Source organism: Oncorhynchus kisutch, unplaced genomic scaffold, assembly GCF_002021735.2.
Source record: "Oncorhynchus kisutch isolate 150728-3 unplaced genomic scaffold, Okis_V2 Okis09a-Okis19a_hom, whole genome shotgun sequence".
Taxonomy (NCBI): domain Eukaryota; kingdom Metazoa; phylum Chordata; class Actinopteri; order Salmoniformes; family Salmonidae; genus Oncorhynchus; species Oncorhynchus kisutch.
The window spans coordinates 3611437-3629371 of record NW_022261985.1 but is presented as its reverse complement, the minus strand read 5'-3'; the positions used below and the strand labels follow the sequence as shown (position 1 = coordinate 3629371).

The 17935-nt window shown below is 42.5% G+C and overlaps 1 protein-coding gene across 1 annotated transcript; it reads left to right on the top strand.

Annotated features, from left to right (window-relative positions):
• The first annotated feature begins 423 nt into the window (after nt 1–423).
• On the top strand, nt 424–17655 carry LOC109877423 (N-acylneuraminate cytidylyltransferase). Its single transcript, XM_031815452.1, has 8 exons — nt 424–1002; nt 3278–3420; nt 4305–4460; nt 7189–7319; nt 7695–7789; nt 8520–8691; nt 11238–11403; nt 16760–17655. Exons 1-8 carry the CDS (start codon nt 782–784, stop codon nt 16972–16974), a joined length of 1299 nt encoding a protein of 432 aa, XP_031671312.1. The 5' UTR covers nt 424–781; the 3' UTR covers nt 16975–17655.
• Nucleotides 17656–17935: the final 280 nt, after the last annotated feature.

The window sequence follows — 17935 nt, the reverse complement described above, 5'->3', positions numbered from 1 at the left end:
TTCCATAAAATATATGTTCCAATTTTCGAACCAGTTTTCATTGGGAAGGCAGATAAAGCATTTTTTTTAAATGTATGTTTAATAAAAAAGCAATGACTTTTACATGTAAAAACACAGAATCATACTCATTCCCACCGGTGCTTTATCTAGCCTGTCACTGATTTTGAGCGGATTTTGCCGCATTCACATACTAATCGGAACAAGGAAACTCTGACATTTCAGACTTGCTATCTGGTTGTAGTTATACACCTGCCACGTTCAACCATTTTGCAAGTCGGACATTTCAGAGTTTCAGAGTTCCGACTGGCACATGAACACGGCATTTGAACCTGGCTCACGCCCGGGAGGTAGCCCGGTTCCAAAATGAATGCAATCACGTTTTACCCGATATACCTCCTCCGACCCGGGATACCCGGATCAGATAATCGAATCCCCTCATTGAAGCGCGATCATCGTTTTCTTGACTTTGCCAGTTAACCCGTTACCAGAGTAAATTCTGTAAATAGTTCAACTGAAATTGTTACTATGGCATGAAAATGAATCGTTGTTGAAATTACCTCCGAGTAAAGCTAGCAGGTCTACGCCTCTTTTTTACTGTGCACATGTAACATTTGTAGGATTTCCTTCACACAGTTTAAGCCGTAGTAGGTCATGTAAACTAAGTACGTAGCTAGCTAGTTACAGTGAGTTAGAAAGCAAGGTGCTAGATACTTCAGACGACTGCTATCCATCGCTACCGCTACAAGACTATTGTCTGCCCACCCGGCTACTGATCCTTTCAATGGCTGCTGCAAACAAACGTACGCTATCGGGCATCGAAGATGTGAGAGACAGAAAAGCAAAGGTTATTAAAGACAGCGGTGAGAAGAGACACATCGCAGCCCTGATCCTGGCGAGGGGAGGCAGTAAGGGGATCCCCTTGAAGAATATCAAAATGCTCGCCGGTGTCCCCCTCATCGGATGGGTTCTGAGAGCTGCAGTGGACTCCAAACAGTTTGACAGGTAATTCAGTTCAATCTAATAGTCAAATGTATTTCTAATCTGGCTACGGTATATGGACTTGCTCTGACGCCTTTGTTAATAGTAACGTTAGTTAGCTGCACCAAATGCATGCAATTATTGTTTATTAGTGATAGTCGATGCTGTTTATGATGCATCTGTCATAACCAAGGGAGAAAGTTCAGTAAGACTTGCCAAATGTCAATACACTTGTTGGTGTTTTGTGTAACAGATGTCTCTCTTTCCATTCACCACTGTTTGGAGGTTGGAAATATGTTGCGGGTGGATGAACGTGCGCAGGTAGCCTTGTAAAGGAGCCATTTGAATATGATTGTTTGACAATCAGATGAAAACATCATGACTGGTTGTGTTTATGCCACAATAAAAGGTAATAGATTTTAAAAGTCAAATGACAAATCTTTATGACTAGGCCCACAGAGATGTTATTGAATTAATAGGGATTCTGAGTAGAACTATATGATTAGGACCCACGGCCGATGTTGTGCCGAAAATCTCCCCCCTGTCAGAATCCCCCCACCCTTCTAATGTCCTTACTTTTGTGGATAGAGTCAAATACTTTCTGTGGTACACATCAGAGTCAAATACTTTCTGTGGTACACATCAGAGTCAAATACTTTCTGTGGTACACATCAGAGTCAAATACTTTCTGTGGTACACATCAGAGTCAAATACTTTCTGTGGTACACATCAGAGTCAAATACTATCTGTGGTACACATCAGAGTCAAATACTATCTGTGGTACACATCAGAGTCAAATATTTTCTGTAGAATGCACATCACATCAGGATAGGCAACCGAAATGAATAATGAATGTGTGTGTGTTATATTAAACATGGAGGGAGTCTAATGTTGGCAAGCAATAAACATTTCAGAACAACTATGGCTGAATTATTATCCTTACACTTTCAAACATACTAGTAGAATAAGACATGGGAGAGATGACGAATTTTGACAAAGAGATTTATTTATAGACTAATACAAAATAAACTGCAGACAAAAATGATTTCTGCTACTAAAATCAGTGAAATGTAGGCTAAACTGACAACGGGGTGAAGAGCAAAAATCTCAACTAGCAAGTAAGTCGCAGGGGGGGGAGAATTCTGTCATAGGGGAGATTTTCGGTACAACACCGGCACACCTAGAGCGGTGTTTTGACCTGGACGGCATTTCCCGAACCAAACTGACCAAGACGTACATCCAACAAAACCTAACACCTCACATTATTCTGCCCCAAAACAATGATACTTGGCTAATCTATCCCTATTAATTGAGCTTTTCACTTTCTGAAAAGAGTTTATGTTTAAACCCAGGCAGCTTTTAGGGAAGCAATTACGTTGTTGAGTTAAGCAACGGATGAGTAGCCAGCAGTTAAAGATGACATTTTTCTACTTCGTGGGGTCTCTGTCTGGGTGGAAAGGTAACTTTTGAAACTACCATGCTTAGATTCATAATGTCTAATATTTAATGATTTGCAAACAGTAACCGTTTCGTTGCAAACATTACACTCTGGTTTGATATTGGAGAAATATGGTAAGAAAACCTATTCCTCTGTCCATTCTTCCCTGACACGTCTATTTGCATTTCCACCTTTCTTTTGAAACTTTTTCTGAGTGACATTTTGTCTTGACTGCAAGCTGTTTTAGCCCAATCAAGGCACAAAGGAAAATAACAAAATAATTTAATAGAGACATTAGTGATTTTAGCAGTGTAATCAGATTGAAAATATTAGGATATGTTATTGACATTATATAGCCTAGTAACCAGATGTGTTAAAATGTGTTTAATTTGTAGTTTAATCATGAATGGGACCTCTATAATGTTCTGTTCTACAACTATTAGCTGAGAAAAAAACTGGCCTAAGGCCAAACCTATTGCCAACCCCTGCATTACACTATTCTAGGTTAGGGGGATAGTGGCCATTGTTTTTGTCTTGCCTAGGGCAGCAGAACGTCCAGAACCGGTCCTGTTAGGCCCATGCATTGTTTTAGTACACGCATGTTCACACATAGGAGGTTCCATACTGAGAAGAAATAACATCTACTTTAACTCCTGGTCATAACTATACATTAGTAACTGTTTGGTGTATAAATATGTATACCCATGTCAGATTCTTATTGAGAGAGTTTGTCTGAAAGTTAGTGTACAGTCTCTGAATGGACTCCCTGGTTTGGGCTCGGCCACACAAGACTGGATTACACTGATGCAGCCTACTTGTTACAAAGCCTGAGGAATCAACTTGTTCCGTTCTTTCTCCCAGTGTGTGGGTATCAACTGACCATGATGACATTGAGAAGGTAGCCAAGGCATGGGGAGCTCAGGTTCACCGCAGGAGCCCAGAGGTGTCCAAAGACTCCTCCAGCTCTCTTGACACCATCCAGGAATTCGCCCGATTAAACCCAGGTAGGGGGTGAATGTCAAGTGTATTTCCTTGATTCCTTGTGTCCTCTCTCCTTTTCTCCTCAAGATGCAGTAGAGGAGGAGATCTGAGTGGAGGAACCTCAGATCTTCTGCTCCAATGTGCTTTGAGAAGGAGCCAAGAAGGGAGGCGTGAGGAATCAAGCTAGCTTGGCTAAGGCTCTGGGACGGCATGGATCAAGCATCTCAGAATAGGAATACTGATCTGGGATCAGGTCCCCCCTGTCCATGTAGTCTTATTTGTTGTGATCTATGAGCTAAATCAGCACTCCAACTCCGAGACACTTGAAACATACGACCTTCAGGGCCGCAGAGCCTGCTGCTGTTTTTCCTTCCTGCTTTTTAATCAGAACCTGAGAACACCAGTCTGGGAAACCAGGTGTGTAGTCTGACTCACCCCTCTCCAGCCAATCAGTGACAGTTATTGTGCCCCCTGCACAGTTGCTCACATGATAATGCTCTCATGCTGTTTTCTTTTAAGTCAATTTCTAATAACATAACCCTAATCCCAACCCTAGGAAAGTGTTGCATATCAATCAATCAATCAATCACATTTCTTTATAAAGCCCTTTTTAGTCCGCAGAAGTCACAAAGTGCTTATCCAGAAACCCAGCCTAAAACCCAAAAGACTAAGCAATGCAGATGTAGAAGCACGTCTGGTATTAAGAGTTTCAGGTGGTAGATTGTTGATAGTGTGAGAGCGGCTATAGACAACCCATGAATAGGGTGCTATCCAAAGGAAGTGGGTCCTACTCCATGGATACAGATGTCAACAGTAACCATGTAGATGTATTCATGTGTCATATCATCTGTGGCTACCTGATTAAATAATGGATAAATCAAATATCTGTTGTGTTGTCCTCCTCCAGAGGTGGATGTGATCTGTCACATCCAGGCCACGTCTCCCTGCCTGCACCCCTTCCACCTGAAGGAGGCCCTGGAGATGATCACCAAGCAGGGCTTCACGTCCGTCTTATCCGTGGTCCGACTACACCACTTCCGCTGGCAGGAGGTGAAGAAAGGAGGTACAGGACAGCCATGTGTTATGTTTAGGACCTTACACTTATTATCAGTTAACTGGAGAGGTTCCAACAAACTTAATGTTCAGGTCTGTCAGGAGATCTGAAGGGTCAGTCCCTTCACTTGTCCTTTATACCGCTGCACAAACAAGTCTCCTCAGCATGACTAAGCAGACACAGATACAAGGAATGAGTATCAGGGTGGGAGAGTGAGGGAGGTTATCTTGTATCTAGGTCCTCTTCTGCTTAACTCACACCCTGTGAACAAACCATAAGCACATCGCAACTTAATAACACAAAACAACAATTCTCATTGTCAGACAGTTTACAGAACATGCCAACCTTGAGAAAGAACACAATGTGTACAGCATATAACATTTTCCACTACACTGTGCCTGAGGAAAAACTGTCCCTCACTTTAGGGTCAGGAGTTTGTCCTGACCATGTGACCAGAGCCAGGAAAAACTCTAGTGCCCTAGATATTGTGTGTTTGAAAACACCTACCCATCATATCTTGATGTAAGATGCTAATGCTCAATGATAATGGATTGTGTTTATAAGAGCGTCTGCTAAATGACTGACATGTTGTCACGCCCTGACCTTAGAGACGTTTTATTTCTCTATTTGGTTAGGTCAGGGTGTGACGTGGGGTGTGTATTCTATGTTTTGTTTTCTATGTTTTGGCCAGGTATGGTTCTCAATCAGGGACAGCTGTCTATTGTTGTCTCTCATTGGGAATGATACTTAGGTAGCCCTTTTTCCCTCCTTTCAGTGTGGGTAGTTAACTTTGTTAGAGGCATCGTAGCCCTGTAAGCTTCACAGTTGTTTTGTTGGTTGACATTTTAAATAAAAAGGAAAATGTACGCGCTCCACACTGCACTTTGGTTCACTTCTTTCGACGGCCGTGACATATGTACAGTTGAAGTCGGAAGTTTACACACACTTAGGTTGGAGTCATTAAAACTCGTTTTTCAACCACTCCACAAATTTCTTGTTAATAAACTATAGTTTTGGCAAGTCGGTTTTGGCAAGTAATTTTTCCAACAATTGTTTACACACAGAGTGAATTATAAGTGAAATAATCTATCACAATTCCACTGGGTCAGAAGTTTACATACACTAAGTTGACTGTGCCTTTAAATAACTTGTAAAACTCCAGAAAAGGATGTCATGGCTTTAGAAGCTTCTGATAGGCTAATTGAAATCATTTGAGTCAATTGGAGGTGTACCTGTGGATGTATTTCAAGGAACTTCCTTCAAACTAGTGCCTCTTTGCTTGACATCATGGGAAAATCTAAAGAAATCAGCCATGACCTCAGAAAAGAAGTTGTAGACCTCCACAAGTCTGGTTCATCCTTGGGAGCAATTTCCAAAATGCCTGAAGGTACCACGTTCATCTGTACAAACAATAGTACACAAGTATAAACACCATGGGACCACCCAGCTGTCATACCGCTCAGGAAGGAGACGCGTTCTGTCTCCTAGAGATGAACATACTATGGTGCGAAAAGTACAAATCAATCCCAGAACAACAGCAAAGGACCTTGTGAAGATGCTGGAGGAAACAGGTACAAAAGTATCTATATTCACAGTAAAACGAGTCCTATATCGCCATAACCTGAAAGGCCGCTCAGCAAGGAGGAATCCACAGGTACACCTCCAATTGACTCAAAGGAGGAAGCCACTGCTCCAAAACCGCCAAAAGCCAGACTATGGTTTGCAACTGCACATGGGGACAAAGCTCGTATTTTTTGGAGAAATGTCCTCCGGTCTGATGAAACAAAAATAGGACTGTATGGTCATAATGACCATCATTATGTTTGGAGGAAAAAGGGGAGGCTTGCAAGCCGAAGAACACCATCCCAACCGTGAATCACGGGGGTGGCAGCATCATGTTGTGGGGGTTGCTTTGCTGCAGGAGGGACTGGTGCACTTCACAAAATAGATGGCATCATGAGGGAGGAAAATTATGTGGATATTTTGAAGCAACATCTCAAGACATCAGTCAAGTTAAAGCTTGGTCGTAAATGGGTCTTCCAAATGGACAATGACTCCAAAGCATACTTCCAAAGTTGTGGCAAAATGGCTTAAGGACAACAAAGTCAAGGTATTGGAGTGGCCACCACAAAGCCCTGACCTCAATCCCATGGGCAGAACTGAAAAAGCTTGTGTGAGCAAGGAGGCCTACAAACCTGACTCAGTTACACCAGCTCTGTCAGGAGGAATGGGCCAAAATTCACCCAATTTATTGTGGGAAGCTTGTGGAAGGCTACCCAAAACGTTTGACCCAAGTTAAAGCATTGAAAAGGCAATGCTACCAAATACTAATTGAGTGTATGTAAACTTCTGACCCACTGGGAATGTGATGAAAGAAATTAAAGCTGAAATAAATAATTCTCTCTATTATTCTGACATTTCACATTCTTAAAATAAAGTGGTGATCCTAACTGACCTAAAACAGTGAATTTTTACTAGGATTAAATGTCAGGAATTGTGAAAAACTGAGTTTAAATGTATTTGGCTGAGGTGTATGTAAACTTCCGACTTCAACTGTAAATATAGTATCTTTCACAAGCACATTACATTGAAGTAACTCCATCCACCACTAATCACTGTGTATCACAATAGAGAGATGAGGGGTGTTTAGACAAATGAGTTTTTCTCCTGACCAGGAAGTAGTCTAGTTTCTAGTTAAAACCTATAACATTGACTATGTGTTCTCTCTCCTGTTCAGGTAGTGTAGCCACCCAGCCTCTGAACTTAGACCCGTGTAACAGGCCCCGGAGACAGGACTGGGATGGAGAGCTGTGTGAGAACGGATCTTTCTACATTTATACCAGAGCGACGATAGAGAGAGGCCTGCAGGTAACTGGCACTATACCCCATCAGGGCCCATAGTCACAAAGCATTTCAGGATAGGAGTGCTGGTCTAGGATCAGTTTTCTTTTTTCAATCATTATGAATACGTCTATATGGACAGGGAGGACCTGATCCTAGATCAGCAGCCCTACTCTGAGATGCTTTATGAATACAGGCCCTGATGTGTATGTCTGTTGCTGGTGGTGAACCCTATTCCCCTCAGGGGATCAAGAACGTTTATTCATTCAGTGGATGTGAGCCTGACTAGAAACAACATACACACTGAGAGATGGACTGATCTGTGATACTACTAGATATTCTATTGTTAACTGGTGTTTTGAATGCTAATAGAAATACACTTTGTGTTGTTGTCTTTCTCAGGGGGGGAAGTGGGCTTACTATGAGATGCTGCCAGAGTACAGTGTGGATATTGATGTGGATATCGACTGGCCCGTGGCAGAACAGAGAGTACTGAGGTAGTCTGAAATCACTGACCTACAATTTCAAGTTCACTCTCTGTTCAAGTCATTCACTCCGATCTACCTCTGTCTCCCTGTCTGTCTCTGTCTCTCTCTCGGTCTGTCTCTGTCTCTCCCTGTCTGTCTCTCTCTGTCTCTGTCTGTCTCTGTCTCTCTCTCTGTCTGTCTCTGTCTCTCTCTCTGTCTCTGTCTGTCTCTGTCTCTCTGTCTGTCTCTGTCTCTCTCTCTGTCTCTGTCTGTCTCTCTGTCTCTGTCTCGGTCTCTCTCTCTGTCTCTGTCTGTCTCTCTGTCTCTGTCTCGGTCTCTCTCTCTGTCTCTGTCTGTCTCTCTGTCTCTGTCTCGGTCTCTCTCTCTGTCTCTGTCTGTCTCTCTGTCTCCATGTCTGTCTCTGTCTCGGTCTGTCTCTGTCTCTCCCTGTCTGTCTCTCTCTGTCTCTGTCTCTCTGTCTGTCTCTCTGTCTCCCTGTCTCTCTCTGTCTCCCTGTCTCTGTCTCCCTGTCTCTCTCTGTCTCCCTGTCTCTCTCTGTCTCTGTCTGTCTCTCTGTCTCCCTGTCTGTCTCTGTCTGTCTCTCTATCTCCCTGTCTGTCTCTCTCTCTCTCTGAAAGTGTTTATTTGAATGCACTTTAAATATAATTCGATTTTGTGGTAAAGCAACACAATGAACAATGCTGTAACACAGAGGAGTGGTTGTCCAAATGTTGTCCCTGTGTGTGTTGTTCCTGTCCAGGTTTGGTTACTTTGGCCTGGACAAGCCTGAGGTGGTGCGCCTGCTGCTGTGTAACGTCTCCGGCTGTCTGACTGACGGCCGCGTCCTCATCTCTGTCTCTGGAGAGGAGATGGTCTCAGTCAACACCAGAGATACTATGGGTATCCGCATGCTGCAGAGAGAGCGGGTGGAGGTACAGATACAGAACATGTAGAACAAACACACTGCAGAGAGAGGGGGTGGAGGTACAGATACAGAACATGTAGAACACACACACTGTAGAGAGAGGGGGTGGAGGTACAGATACAGAACATATAGAACACACACACTGCAGAGAGAGGGAGTGGAGGTACAGATACTGTACATATAGAACATATAGAACACACACACTGCAGAGAGAGGGGGTGGAGGTACAGATACTGTACATATAGAACATATAGAACACACACACTGCAGAGAGAGGGAGTGGAGGTACAGATACTGTACATATAGAACACACACTGCAGAGAGAGGGAGTGGAGGTACAGATACTGTACATATAGAACATATAGAACACACACACTGCAGAGAGAGGGAGTGGAGGTACAGATACTGTACATATAGAACACACACTGCAGAGAGAGGGGAGTGGAGGTACAGATACTGTACATATAGAACATATAGAACACACACACTGCAGAGAGAGGGAGTGGAGGTACAGATACTGTACATATAGAACATATAGAACACACACACTGTAGAGAGAGGGGGTGGAGGTACAGATACTGTACATATAGAACACACACTGCAGAGAGAGGGAGTGGAGGTACAGATACTGTACATATAGAACAAACACACTGCAGAGAGAGGGAGTGGAGGTACAGATACTGTACATATAGAACACACACTGCAGAAAGAGGGAGTGGAGATACAAAGATAATGAGATGACTACTGGTGATTCATTCATTGTGTTTTAAAAGATCAAACAGTGACAGACAGGTGTTACTTTATTTTTTACAATGACTGCTACCACAAATTAATGTATTGTCTATGTTGTAATGTCTATGTTGTAATGTCTATGTTGTATTGTCTATGGTGTATTGTCTATGTTGTATTGTCTGTTGTAATGTCTATGTTGTAATGTCTATGTTGTAATGTCTATGTTGTAATGTCTATGTTGTAATGTCTATGTTGTAATGTCTATGTTGTAATGTCTATGGTGTAATGTCTATGGTGTAATGTCTATGGTGTAATGTCTATGGTGTAATGTCTATGTTGTAATGTCTATGGTGTAATGTCTATGTTGTAATGTCTATGTTGTAATATGAATTTCCAGGTGAACAAAAAGGAGAGCAGTCAATCAAAAATCATTCTGATTTATTACAAGTTGCAACAGGGAGACAGACCTTTTATATCCTAATCAGACAGCACCAAATGTTCTGTAAACACCAGCCTCTTGGAGACAGGCCCTTTATATCCTAATCAGACAGCACCAAATGTTCTGTAAACACCAGCCTCTTGGAGACAGGCCCTTTATATCCTAATCAGACAGCACCAAATGTTGTGTAAAAACCAGCCTCTTAGAGACGGGCCCTTTATATCCTAATCAGACAGCACCAAATGTTCTGTAAACACCAGCCTCTTGGAGACAGGCCCTTTATATCCTAATCAGACAGCACCAAATGTTCTGTAAACACCAGCCTCTTGGAGACAGGCCCTTTATATCCTAATCAGACAGCACCAAATGTTCTGTAAACACCAGCCTCTTGGAGACGGGCCCTTTATATCCTAATCAGACAGCACCAAATGTTCTGTAAACACCAGCCTCTTGGAGACAGACCCTTTATATCCTAATCAGACAGCACCAAATGTTCTGTAAACACCAGCCTCTTGGAGACAGACCCTTTATATCCTAATCAGACAGCACCAAATGTTCTGTAAACACCAGCCTCTTGGAGACAGGCCCTTTATATCCTAATCAGACAGCACCAAATGTTCTGTAAACACCAGCCTCTTGGAGACAGACCCTTTATATCCTAATCAGACAGCACCAAATGTTCTGTAAACACCAGCCTCTTGGAGACGGACCCTTTATATCCTAATCAGACAGCACCAAATGTTCTGTAAACACCAGCCTCTTGGAGACGGACCCTTTATATCCTAATCAGACAGCACCAAATGTTCTGTAAACACCAGCCTCTTGGAGACAGACCCTTTATATCCTAATCAGACAGCACCAAATGTTCTGTAAACACCAGCCTCTTGGAGACAGGCCCTTTATATCCTAATCAGACAGCACCAGATAAACACCAGGCCAGAGGCTTGTAGGAAGACAAAACAAAAGGCAGTGACATGTCCAGCTGCTACAGAATCAACCGAGTTCACACACAATGTCAATACAATACAACAGTGAATAATCAGTGTGTCCTCAGACCTTGTACATCCAGTCTGGTGTCAATCACTATCAACAGATAAGACAATAATCCATAACATTCACTATCAAGTCTAGTGACCATCAACCTGCACCTTGAATGTCACAAACAGAACACTGGGAATTATTTGTATTACAGAACTCTAAATACTGTATGTTAAACATTGTGTTAATCACTCTATACTGAATATGAACTGATATTTCCTCCTTACACTCAGTCTGTACAAATCATAGAACAGAGCTTCCATACAAAACAGAGCTTCCATACAAAACAGAGCTTCCATACAAAACAGAGAGCATAGACATTTGTTTTATTCTGTCTCCTCCAGGTGATCCTGATCTCATCCAGTGAGGACCTCCTGACCAAGGCCCTGGCTGACAATCTATCCCAGAGGACAGGCTGCGAGGTCAGGCAGCTGGGCAAGGACATCCAGGGTGAGGTCAAAGCCATGATGGATGACAAGGATCTGGACTGGAAGGAGGTCGCCTATATGGGTAAACTCACTGTTCTTTTCATTTAACAATTTACTACGACTACTACTACTACTACTACTACTACTACTACTGCTGCTGCTGCTACAACTGCTACTACTACAAATAGTACTACTATTACTAATTCATTTGAGTTTTATAGTACAGTTTGTAATATAGTGGAATCTTAACATTCTATTTTGAGTAATACTTTTGCGTTCATGTCAATCAAAACGTATGAAGGTAGGTGAAACAAGTTCTTCCTCAATAGTTCTCCAAGAGACTGATGTAGACTGATCAAACCATGATCTAAGTGGGCGTAACTGGAAAGACTGATGTAGACTGATCAAACCATGATCTAAGTGGGCGTAACTGGAAAGACTGATGTAGACTGATCAAACCATGATCTAAGTGGGCGTAACTGGAAAGACTGATGTAGACTGATCAAACCATGATCTAAGTGGGCGTAACTGGAAAGACTGATGTAGACTGATCAAACCATGATCTAAGTGGGCGTAACTGGAAAGACTGATGTAGACTGATCAAACCATGATCTAAGTGGGCGTAACTGGAAAGACTGATGTAGACTGATCAAACCATGATCTAAGTGGGCGTAACTGGAAAGACTGATGTAGACTGATCAAACCATGATCTAAGTGGGCGTAACTGGAAAGACTGATGTAGACTGATCAAACCATGATCTAAGTGGGCGTAACTGGAAAGACTGGTGGTAAATACAAACATTTGGTAATGCAAGTCCACCATGACACTTCTGTCATTGTTACACCTAATCTTTGGATGTTTTCCATTCCAAAGGTATGTATGTATATGTTTATCAATCCTTCCCCAATAGTCTACTGGTGGAGGGAGTGGGATCATCATGCTCAGGAAACTAATACGTAGAAACACATTCATCTTTATGGAAGCTGCCCCTAGTTTGTAAAGAAGCAGATAACTTCTCCCAAACTGTTAAATCCCGTTCAACTTCCTTCCTTCCTTCCTTTTCGTTCATCTTGTCATAATTAAACTTCACCAGACCATGCAGAGATGTTTGTATACTAATACCCAAACACATGAGCTGTGTTTTCACAGGAATTGTTGAGGGAAGTGAAACTTTTTTGGCCGCTTCATTCAGTGACATTAATGCTGATTTTATCAAATTTATTTCATACCCGGACAGCAATTTGAATTCTTCAAATGTGGATAATAAAGAGGAGATTTAATTTTTGATAGAGAATATTGTCTGCATATAGTGATATGGTATGAGAGGAGGATGTAATCAGTATAGGAGAAGCCCCACTACATTCTGCCTTAGATGTTGGGCTAAAGGCTCTAGTGACTAAATGAATAACGTTGGGGATAGGACATCTCCTTGTCTACATCCCTGAAAAATAGGGAATGGACTTGAGTGTACGCCATTAGTAGAAACCATAGCAACAGTGTTAGTATATAACACACAAACCATATCAATAAAATTATTTCCCAAACCAAATTTCTCTAAAACAGCCCACAAGTACTGCCAATCAAGCCTGTCAAAGCCTTCTCAGCATCTAGAGACAGCACAGCACATGGCGTGTCCAGCTGTTGTGCTTCATGTATTACATGCATTCATGGTCTGACATTGTCAGCTGCAAGGAGACCTTTCATAAAACCTGACTGGTCCATGTGAATCAACTTATCCAAATACTTTTAATACTTTTCAATACAATTTTTGGTCCGAATTAATTAAATATATCGGACGATAATTTGCAGTCTGTGTGATCGTTCCCTTTCTTTGGCAGTAGAGAGATTAATGCAGAGTTAATATACTCATGAAAAAAAAACCTGTCGATGGCCAAATGAATTTACTCCAATAATACTGGTCCTAAAATTCCCCCAAAATGTAGTAACAGTTCAGTTGGAATGCCATCCGGGCCAGGTGGTTTGTGGTAACAGCTCAGGTGGAATGCCATCCGGGCCAGGTGGTTTGTAGTAACAGCTCAGGTGGAATGCCATCCAGGACAGGTGATTTGTAGTTACAGCTCAGGTGGAATGCCATCCGGGACAGGTGGTTTGTAGTAACAGCTCAGGTGGAATGCCATCCAGGACAGGTGATTTGTAGTTACAGCTCAGGTGGAATGCCATCCAGGACAGGTGTTTGTAGTAACAGCTCAGGTGGAATGCCATCCGGGACAGGCGATTTGTAGTAACAGCTCAGGTGGAATGCCATCTGGAAAAGGTGATTTGTAGTAACAGCTCAGGGGGAATGCCATCCGGGGCAGGTGATTTGTAGTTACAGCTCAGGGGGAATGCCATCCGGGACAGGCGATTTGTAGTAACAGCTCAGGGGGAATGCCATCCGGAAAAGGTGATTTGTAGTAACAGCTCAGGGGGAATGCCATCCGGGACAGGTCATTTGTAGTGACAGCTCAGGGGGAATGCCATCCGGGACAGGTGATTTGTAGTAACAGCTCAGGGGGAATGCCATCCGGGCAAGTTAATTTGTAGTAACAGCTCAGGTGGAATGCCATCCAGGACAGGTGATTTGTAGTTACAGCTCAGGTGGAATGCCATCCAGGACAGGTGTTTGTAGTAACAGCTCAGGTGGAATGCCATCCGGGACAGGCGATTTGTAGTAACAGCTCAGGTGGAATGCCATCTGGAAAAGGTGATTTGTAGTAACAGCTCAGGGGGAATGCCATCCGGGACAGGTGATTTGTAGTTACAGCTCAGGGGGAATGCCATCCGGGACAGGTGATATGTAGTAACAGCTCAGGGGGAATGCCATCCGGAAAAGGTGATTTGTAGTAACAGCTCAGGGGGAATGCCATCCAGGACAGGTGATTTGTAGTAACAGCTCAGGGGGAATGCCATCCAGGACAGGTGATTTGTAGTAACAGCTCAGGGGGAATGCCATCCAGGACAGGTGATTTGTAGTAACAGTTCAGGGGGAATGCCATCCGGGACAGGTGATCTTTCCCCTTTTTAGCACCTTTCAGTGCTGACTCCAGTTCCTCTAATGAGATGGGTCGGCCCAGATCCACAGATTGCTTCTCCTCCAATACGAGCAAATCAAGATGATCTAAAAACTGCATTTGTCTGGTTCAACCTGGATAGAATATGTATATCACTCCTGGTAAAAAGACTGAAATGTTGCATTACTTTTCTGTGGATCAGAAAGTAAGCCTTTAAAAACAGGGATTGTACAAGATTCACTTTGTTTCAATTTTAATGCTAGAAGCCTGCTTGGTTTGCTCCCATTAAAATGATAGTTCTGCCTCACTCTATGCATGAACTCAGCTCTCCTCCTTAATAAACCATTCAGTTCCAGTTTAACCACCCTCAAATCATTGCTGACATTATTTGAGTATTTCCTTTTCAGGGTTTGTTGAAATTATTGACATTTTTCCTCCAATAACTTGATTCTAGGATTCCTGGCTTTATTGAGGTCAGATGCATAAGATGTAAAGTCTGTGATAAACCCTTTAGTAGCCATCCATGTAAACCTGGGGTCCTCTACAGAGTCCTTGTGTTTTTTTCTAAGAATGCAAATTGAAATTCAGCCACGAACAATTCGTTTTGACGAAGGGTCATATTAAAATGCCAACGTTTTGTTTTATTTACCTTAAAGCTCATATCCACTTGGGTAACCAGGGGATCATGATCTGAAAGCATCGCAGGCAATATTTATATTGGCATGACGCACATACTTAGAGTGCGTGAGAATAGAAAACAATCAATTCTAGAGTATGATTTGTGATATGCAGAAGAACAGGTATAATCTTTGATGCCCGGATTCTGAACTCGCCACACAGAGGTACTGAGATGTTCCGTCATTCCATTCAACACTAATGATGCTTTAGTCATCCACACTAATGTGTGGATCTATCAAGGTTGAGATCGAAAGCTGCATTCATATCTGCCCCTATGACCAATTCGTACTCTGAAAGTGATAACAATTTATTGGTAAGCCCAGCAAAAAAGCTGTCCTCGAAAACAGCGGGTGCATAGATAGACACAAATGCTACTTTCTTGCCATAGACGTGTAAATGGAAGCTAAGCAGCCAGAAGTATCCTCGCTAGTCTTTTCGATAACTAAAGTTATATTCCTTTTAATCAAAATAACAACGCCTTTGGACTTAGAGGCTCCACTAGTCGAAGCAGCAACGTTATACACCTTATCCTGATGGATATCTCCTACTCGCAAATGAGATTCCTGGATAAATGCAATATCAATATTTTTATGATGCATTAAGTCTAAACATTGAATTCTCTTAATTTTTGCGTACATTCAGGCATAAAAGAGTTGAACTGAAAGTGGTTCAGATTTACCTTCGATAAGTACTGTCCCCCACCCGCCGCCAGACCCCCCCTCTGTTACTGAGATGTGTGACATCCACACCATGCAGCTCTGTAGGTCTCTAGAACTCAGGCCTATTCCTCCTAAATAAAATGTATTCCAATCAGGTTATCAAAAAAAGAAAAGTTGAAAGTAGACAAATTCATTGCGAAATGACAAAATCTTGTGAAACAAAACCTGGCTACAGTGGTCATTTCTCTCTCTTCTCAACCCTTCATCTCTCTCCATCTATCTCCTCTCATCCCTGCATTATCTCTTGCCAGGAAGTGAATGTAAGTTCTTCACTGATTAAATAACTTGCCTGCTCCCGCTCTCCCTCTCGGGCGCCAGACTGCCTTCATTAAGCACACCTGTCACCATGTTACACACACCTGCGCTTCATCACCGGTCACCATCATGCGCAGCAGCGCATCATTGGACTCACCTGGACTCCTTTCATTTGTTGATTGCCTTCCCTATTTCTGTCTACTTCCCTGTGTGTTTCCTGTATCAGTATTGATGTTGTTTGGGGTGTCAATGTAAATAGATTAATTGTTCATCAGTCTTATTGCTTTGGGGTGGAAGCTGTTAAGGAGCCTTTTGGTCCTAGACTTGGCGCTCTGGTACCGCTTGCAGTGCGGTAGCAGAGAGAACAGTCTATGACTTGGGTAACTGGAGTCATTGACAACTTTTTGGCCTTTCCTCTTTCCTCTAGTATATAGGTCCTGGATGGCAGGAAGCTTGGGCCCAGTGATGTACTGGGCCGTACGCACTACCCTCTGTAGCACTTTACGTTCAGATGCCGAGCAGGTGCCATACCAGGCAGTGATTAACCGGTCACGATGCTCTCGATGGTGCAGCTGTAGAACTTTTTGAGGATCTGGGGACCCATGCTAAATCTTCTTAATGGGGGCCTGTTTGGCCCGCCTTTTCCTGTAGTCCAAGATCAGCTCATTCTTAAAATACTTCCATAACCACCGTATGGACACTTAAATAGATGTAAAATAAAATACAAATGAATCTCACACCTCCATTTCATCCCTCCATCTCTCCCTTCTACAGGTAATGATGCACCAGATGTTGACTGTCTGAACCTTGCTGGGTTGAGTGCAGTACCCCGGGACGCCCCAGTGGTGGCGATCAACGCTGCTAAATACTCCTGCCACAGTGCTGCAGGCCTGGGGGCTGTGAGGGAGTTTTCTGAACACATCCTGCTGCTCAAGAAAAAGGCCAAGTCTCAGATGGAACAGGACCGCATCCACAGAAATACATTCTAAATGCTAGAATGTGTTCTAAAGTCACAGATTTCCATTTTAAACTCTAGAATGTGTTCTAAAGTCACAGAGATCCATTCTGAACTCTAGAATGTATTCTAAAGTCACAGAGATCCATTCTGAACTCTAGAATGTGTTCTAAAGCAGGCATGGGCAAACTTTTCTGCTTGAGGGCCAAACAGATTTTTGGGGGATTGATTTGTTTGTCCAAATCACTTTCTGGGCCAGAAAAAGTGCAGATATTTTAAAATGTATAGATCCATTATAGGATATCTACTATCTAGTTTTAGACATTCATGACCTGGAGTGTTGTTTTACCAAGAATAATAATTTCCCGCCAAAAAAACACTCATTCTAAACTTCACATGTAAACTGGAAGAGTTGCCTTCTCAATTGCATACTCCTCGCACCCACTCTCCCTGTCTCCTTCTCTTCCCTCTGACCTTCTCCTTCAATGGTTTTTGAGAAGGAGACAAGGACTCGAGGAATATGCAATTGAGAACATCCCCTTGTCATTCATTGTCATGTAAAAAAAGGAGCTGACAAGAAAGCAGTAACAGACTGACACTCAGGACACTTGTATTCTAAACTGCATTCTATCAATCAGACAAACCCTCTGAACTCATGCCTGGGCCAAACATTAGGCAAAGTGACAATAAAGGTTATTGACATCTCTCTACTTTATCTGGAGTTCTAGAAAGAAGTATATTTACTCACTTTCATGCACTTAGCTCAGACTGAAATGTTTTTTACAGGTTGTCAGGTCAGTGTAGTTTGGGTTTTTATATTACTACAGGTTGTGTTGACAGTCAGTACTTTTTAATTGTCTTAGTTTTAATGAAATGAAGTATATACACTGAGTGTACAAAACATTATGAACACCTGCTCTCTCTTTGACATAGACTGACCAGGTGAAAGCTATGATCCCTTATTGATGTCACGTTAAATCCATCAGTGTAGATGA